At 29.5% G+C, this 7447-nt stretch overlaps 1 protein-coding gene across 2 annotated transcripts in view; it reads right to left on the reverse strand.

Moving 5' to 3' along the window:
- The window catches only part of Mat89Ba (nucleolar protein 6 Mat89Ba), a 57338-nt gene that overhangs the window by 2632 nt on the left and 47259 nt on the right, over positions 1-7447 (reverse strand). The window contains exons 1-12 of one of the 2 annotated variants that reach the window (XM_074122263.1): positions 7164-7366; positions 6412-6613; positions 5229-5471; positions 4947-5123; positions 3136-3442; positions 2902-3062; positions 2689-2809; positions 1680-1843; positions 1475-1590; positions 955-1255; positions 394-621; positions 48-315 (exon numbers count right to left, since the gene is read on the reverse strand). In XM_074122263.1, the coding sequence (XP_073978364.1) occupies positions 48-315; positions 394-621; positions 955-1255; positions 1475-1590; positions 1680-1843; positions 2689-2809; positions 2902-3062; positions 3136-3442; positions 4947-5123; positions 5229-5471; positions 6412-6600 (2275 nt within the window). In that variant the 5' untranslated portion in view covers positions 6601-6613; positions 7164-7366. Of the gene's footprint in view, positions 1-47; positions 316-393; positions 622-954; positions 1256-1474; positions 1591-1679; positions 1844-2688; positions 2810-2901; positions 3063-3135; positions 3443-4946; positions 5124-5228; positions 5472-6411; positions 6614-7163; positions 7367-7447 lie in introns of those variants that run through there. The other variant, XM_074122264.1, reaches the window with a different exon arrangement.

Consider the following 7447-nt stretch of genomic DNA (forward strand, 5'->3'; position numbering starts at 1 on the left):
AGCTATATTAAAAGATCAGATATTTCAATTAAAAATCAACAACTTACAATCTATTGGTTCAACATAAAAGGGTGAAGCCGAAATATTCTTATTTTGAAATACAATTCCACGATTGGTTTCCATACAGATTTTCTTATTGAAAGAATGCATAATAGGTAATGGTGGAAACACATCAGTAAATCGATAAACAGGAGATATGCAGCGTACACTCACTATACTAAGTGGAAGATCAGTCATATCTCTTAACTGTTGGGAAATATTTTCAAACGTTTTATGCACTGCTTGAGAAGCTTCTTCATTCTTTTCTTTCGGATTCTGAAAGATAATTTTTTTTTTTAAATATTATTTTTAGGAAATTTATTAAAGCAAAGTATTAAAAACTGCCGCACTTACAAATTGATTGACAACGAGATCCTGAAGTTGATTTGCAACGTAGTTATATTGTTTCTTATTGATTTTAAGTTTAAACTTTAATAAAAAGTTGACAATTTTTTTTACTACTATTCTTCGATCAATAAGGCTTGCATCGTTAGTGTCCCAACAAACAGATTCACAAACTGTGCCATCTCGAAACCTTCTCAATTCACATTTATCTCCCCAGAATTCTCTAAATTTAGCTGCCTAAAATAAAGGTTAAATAAATGTCAACCTAAATTAATTAAAGGTACAACACTGACTTAATTAGTTTTAATATGAATCTCTAAACTTCCATTGCGTTTGGGATTAGTTTTCTACTACGGAATATCATAGTATTTATCAGTAACTTTACGCCCACATTTTAAATTGCTATTTCAACAAAATATCTGGTACAGCTCAATTATGTTCAAAAAAACTAAGGAATAAAGTTTGGAGAAAATTTGGGTAAATAAAGTTGCAAAATGCAAAAATACAGAAAGCTAAAGCAAGAAAACACACCATAAAAACTAAAAAAACTGAACATCAGAATGAAAGCACCTCATCTTTGTAGGCTTCTGGTCCTTTTTCAATAACGTTTAATGCATGTTCAGGATTTAACTTTAGTCCAAAAATAAGAACATCTGTTATCGAATTTTCAGAACATTGTTCATTTATTTTCCACTGTGGCAAGGTAACTGGTTGAATACTCAAATAATTTAACCTGTTACCAAGTCCTTCAATAAGCAAATCACTTAATAATTTAATGAACAATGGTAATTTATGTCCATTGAAATCCATATGTTTCTCCACAACCATATTCTGGGACAGCGTTTCATCAATTGTTCTCGGATCTGTAAAACTAAAAATTATTCAAGAAAACATTACTTAAAACTACAAAACAAAATTTAGTTTTTAGTCTGTCCTCAGGCGATTACTTGATTTTTTAAATGGCGAAGATTAGAAGGATTTTAAATATCATATTAAACTGCATAAACTAAGGTGTTAAAAGAAGAAAATTTAGCTTACAATATAGGAAATATAAATGATACGTAATAATAATAAAAAAATTATTACATACCAAATATAGTGGTCATATTGTTGTAAAAATGGCATATTTATCATAAATAATATTTGGAACCCGTTAATGCTCGGATCATTCAGGTATTTAATTGCCTTTTCAGCTTCTTCTCTCACCTAAAAGTTATTGCTTTACCTTATTTCTAGAATGGAAACAGGTATTATGTAAAAATAAATTAATACGAATAAATATCAAAATAGCATACCCTGAAGTATATAGTTCTGTTCAATTGGGAACACAGATTATAAACACCTGTACAATCAACAAACACAATTTCGAAATATTTATGGAACGTTTCAAGTGGACACGATAAAGATTGATTTTCTTTGGGAGAAAGAGATATTCCTTGCTTTGTCCAATCCATTTGAGCTAATGAAAAAAAAAAAAAATAATAATAATAATAATAACAATTGCACATATTTAGATACTATGCTTGAATAAACTTGACCAACAAATGCAAAAACGAAAAGGAAGTTATTTAAATCACTAACAAAATACGTGGCTGATACTTCCAGTTTTATGATAATTCATCAATGTAAGGTACCACTTTTCTGGATTATTTAATTTTTGAGATTTTCTAAAAAAATAGCTTTATTTCCTTTAAAATTTATGTTCTCGTAACACAAGTCGGTCTAACCCCTTTTTTTAATAATACATTTTTCCAGGACAATTTTTAAGGGGCCTTGGCAAAAAGAATTCTTGGGCTATTGTTACCTATAAATTACTTCAGTATAATTTACGACTCGGCGTTTTTATATTATAAAGGCCGGTTTAAATGTCTTACTTATATTCTGGGTTTGTGAAAAATTTATAACTACTTCAGGTACCACACACATTACTCAATTTATTTTTTACTTTTCTGATTTTTTTTTGTATTCTTAATTTTATAAAAACTTCGAATATAAATCAAAAGTTTTCGTGTGAACAATTTTTTCAGTAAAAATTAGATTTTTGCATTTTAAAGTTTGTTATAATTGTCTATCATTTGAAAAATCTCCTTTTAATATTGTTATTTTCACGTTCTGAGAGTGCCTTGAAATGACTTTCAACTTTTTTTTTCTTTTTAATTGCGTTTTTTTTTCGAGGCTTCCTAACAAGGTTAAGCACAAACTTTTGTGGATATGCAAATTTCCACTCTTCCTAGCTAGATCAACAAAACACCTAAAAATGATTTAGTAAAATATGAATACGAATAAATATTCTATAACACATACCAAATGCAAGCCAAACGTTTCTACATATTTGATAACTACTCATATGATTATTAATTTTTTGTTTTTTCACTAGGTAAACCACGAGCATACTTAAAAGGTCTTCATTAAACGCTCCAAATCCCTAAAACATTTAAATTCACTAGGGGAATACAACTAAATCTGTACAATGAAGAAATAAATCTTTAAAACACTACTAAAAAAACTAATCAATACCTTTAATAATTGTCTCTGTTGTAACCAAACACTTAAAAGAATTGTAGCATCTTTTAAATTCTGATTACCTTCAAAAGTTTCTAATTTAAGTTGTTCATTTTGTTCTGCCACAAGGTCCTCAAGAATACTCATATTATAATGAGGGGTTGGCGGAAGCTGTCCTAAATAGAAAATTGCATGAAAGTTTTCTCTAAAAATTTTACATTGCCAAATATTTCTTAAAAAGTCTCTTACCATGTGATCGTTCGCAGCCCAACCATTCTGGTCTTACGTTATTTTTCTCTGGCAAAAATCTGTTTAAGTTGTAAGGGTTATCTTCTGGATAGACATTTAATGCAACTTCCACAAATTCGGTCATCCTTCCTTGTGGTCGGAATAATAGTACAGGTTTTAATGGATCTCCACGCTTAAGCCAGTACTTTATTTGAAAATTAGGACTTACAAGCTCACTTTTCTGAATTAGAGACGCAATCTTACTCAGATATAATGCACGCTTATAATGATATTTTTGATTTAAGTAGTCGTTTTTGTGGAAGTATTTCTATAAAGAGAGAGTGAAAAAAGAAAAATATTATTTACATAGTTATACACATTTAATCAATTTCAAACAGCACTTTAGTGACTACTATCACCAGACAGTAGAGTTGTGAAGGCTCTTAAGAATAGAAAATCGAAACCAAACCCGGCTGGGTTTGAACTCGAGCCGCCGCGGCTTTACAGATACCGCGCTGCTAACTGTGCTAATCCCTTTCTTTAAATACAAATGTTACTGGTACTTAAAATGCTATTACCAATAATTGGTAACCAAAAATAACGGTTTTTAGGCATCGACCATATTGATAATATTGCAACAATAATTTGCGATCCCGTTAAAAGAAAATAATAAACAAAAGAATTAGTACTCGGCACACTAATATTTTTAACAAATCATTCTACAAATTCTTATTCCTAATAAGTGAGAATACCAAATTTTCGAAAAATTGTATTTAACTGAAAATTCAGATTTCTAGGTCACCGTGGATTTATAGTAATTGCGTGTGAACCTAAACTCTCACAAAGAAAACCGCTAAACCTTAACTTTTCCGCTTTTTCTATATTTAGCTTCCAAAACTATTGTCGTTTCTAATATCCAAGAATTGGCCACGTTTCGCCAACAGAAAAAGTTTGTTTACTGTTTTATCGAATACTATAGATTTTCTTTACATGGAATAATATTTACGCATCTAATTATATGAAATAATATCCCCCATCACCAATTTTTATAATTTTAAATTACAAATGATTTATGAAAATTTATACATCGAGAGATGCAGTAATTGCAGTAAGAGAAATTTGAGTGAGATTGCAGCAGATTATTTTTTCTTCAAATTAAACTAAGGGCAAATTCTAAACTGCAGTAAAATATTCTCGCATAATACAAATGGACTAACGACAGAAAGACGTATTTCTCGTGCAACATTTGCAATATCTACATTGCCTTGTTTGTTCCTGTGCTCAATTAATAAGTTTATTTTTACTTATATTTTATTATATTGTATTTTGCTTTATGCTTCTAATATTTCTATTATGCCTTGTTATTATGTATTATTATTACTACTTATTGTTGAATTTCATTTACTCTCATTCAACTAAAACGCAAATTAATAGAATCTTTAAGCATTCGGTGACAGAAATTGATTTCTGAAAGAGTAATAGGCAAGTATATTTCTATCAATTATAATTTTCTCAGGGGCCTTAAAAAGAATAAGTATATCTACTAGAGTTTGAACATAATTTTTCAATGGAATTAGAAAAAAAAGAGCGAATTATTATAAGAGAATTATATCGGGAGGGATTAGCTATTCGGTTAGAGTATTGGATTTCCACGTAGAGATACCGGGTTCAAATCCAGCTGGGCCCTTAGCTTTTCTCTTCCTAGCAGCTTCTTACAGCTCACTGTTCGGTGATGGACAGTTATCTGTAGCGAGCGAACACTGTGCGGAGGCCGGCAGAGTACCAGAAAAAGCTCCGGGCGCCAATAATCTCAGAGTTGAGGTTACACTTACTTTTGGAATGATTATCACAACATCAAGCACAAAATATGGACCCAAAACTGTTCCATTCCGACAAGAACCCATAATCTTAACGTCTACTGGTTTGTAAAATTTAATGCTGTCCTCAATCTGCCAGATTCTTTTAGGTAATGGTAAGTGTACATCATCAATATGGTCATGATGTTTCCCCTGAAATACAATAGAATCAATTAGTAATTTCTGAAGTATATCAAGGAATTGTAAGCTCTGTAAATTGTTTAAATTCGAATTATGGAGTATTAAGAAAATAATTACCAAAATATTTTCGCAGTCTTCTAATTGTGTAAGAAACTGTCTGAAATTTTGCAGCCAATGCTTGATAGCATTTTTATCAGTTTTTCTTGGTTTTAATTCACTAATCATTTCTTCAATTTGTAATCTAAATAAGTTCGATTGATAAAGGTTTTCTGTTTCCTTTAAACGTATCATTTCTTCAGCAGTTGGTGGCTTCACTTCCCGTTTTCGTTTCTTCGTTGAAAAAGATGAGGTGAAATCATACTACAACAAATGCAGCATTTTGTTTAAAATATGTTGATTGTTTGGTAAAAGCTTTTAGGAAGTACCGATTATTTCAAAAAGTATCTTTTACATTTTTTACGTACTACAGTACCTCTAGACATGAACATTTAGTTACCACATGGTCGAAAAAAGATATTAATTCTTGAATTGACGCAACCTACATACGTTTAATACACACATTTTTAAGAACTGTTTTGTATTTATTTACTTTGTATTTGTATTTAACACTTCTACCAAAAGTATCAACAAACAAACACTTTTAATACCTATCTTAAAGTTACTTTAATAGTTTTTTTATTTTTATTCAAAATTTATTAGGATTATGTAGAGTTCTTTTAACAAGCAGTTTAAAGTAATCATTAAGCAGCTCTAAAATAATCTGATACTAATCTTAGACATTTGCATTTGCAAAATCCAAACAAATTAATTAAAAAAATTGGTTTTCACTAAAATGAAAAGATAAAACGAATCAGTTTCAGAAACACAAAATTTTGTTAGGGAAAACATTTTAAATTACTTATTAGAAGAGTTGAAAATGTAGGGATATTGCTTTCAAAATTATTCTTTAAATCCGATTCTCAAAAGATAGGGTGGTGCAGCTATCACCAAATTTGTGGAACGATACCAAACAGTTAGTCACTCTTAATACTTTCATAATTGAAATTAGAAGTTAAATTGTTTGTTCTCACATAGCACAATCTTTATGTTTACTATTATGATATGAAGATATTATTTATAATATTACACTAATTGATTTTAGTTTTAATAACGTTAATACACATTATAGCTGTCAATAAAACGCAGGTACTGATTACCAATTAGAGGTTTATATTTGCTAGGCTTTTGTTCTACTAAGAAATGTCAGTTCCCTAGCCGTACTTCATTTAAAAAGGTAAAACGTTATTCTATAAAGACTTACTTCATGTTTTCTCTTTTGAAGAGGTTCATTTTCTTGAGTATCGTTTTCACTTTCCTCAAAATCTTCATCATTTTCGCTGCACCCTTCATCAACATCACTCAAGTTTTCTTCCTCAGGCAGGTGCATCTCATATTCAGTATTAATTTCGTCTGTTTCAATTTTGTTTGGTATAAGATTCTTTTTCTTCATTTTATTGATGTGCCTACAACGTGATATCCAAATTTACTATATTCTTTTAAGTAATCTGTAATAAATCATAAGTCTTGATTTTTCATTAATTAACGTGCACTATATCCATGGCTAGCACCCACGTGAGACCAAGAACAAAACTGTGAACATGAACATTACCTACACTAGTAGAAAGTAGCAACATAACTTGTAAAAAAAATTGTGGATTTTTATAAATTATTGGAAATTTCATCTACGTTTAACTAAAAAAGTAGCGTCACGATTATTTGTAAATTTTAACTTAAAGTGTTGAATACATCTTTTATATCTTGAATACATCTACTTTGGAGGGAGATTTGACTTGTAATATAAGCTAACCATGATAAGTTGTTATTAATAAATGTTGATAGTAATAATTATGTGTAACTTCATGCTTTATCATAAAAAGTCAAAATTAATAAGAAGTTTGACTTCTGACTAAATATCCATAAAAATGAATGGGGTTATTGATCTTACAATAAAACGGACAAGCAATCATCGCATGTCATTAAGAAGGATTAAATAATTTCGTTCTAATGGGATACCTTTGTAATGATGTAGTTTGATTCTGAAAGAAGCCAAATCTATTTTTTTTCCTATCTGTATAAAGTTTTAAAACTTTTACTGGAATTTAAAAAAAATGAATAAGATTCTAAATTTTTCACTTTGTTTATGTGTTTTGCAATCTAATGTAAAAGTTAAAATTGTTCTCTAATTCATACAAAAAAATTTAGATGATTTAAAATTACACATTTACTCATTGCCTGAGGAAATAAACTTTCTATGAAACATTTTAAATTGAAACAAATAGAAAGCCAAAAGTAATGTC

The sequence above is a fragment of the Rhodnius prolixus genome, unplaced genomic scaffold (genome assembly GCF_049639745.1).
Source record: "Rhodnius prolixus isolate KJV_2025 unplaced genomic scaffold, Rpr scaffold_8, whole genome shotgun sequence".
NCBI lineage: Eukaryota > Metazoa > Arthropoda > Insecta > Hemiptera > Reduviidae > Rhodnius > Rhodnius prolixus.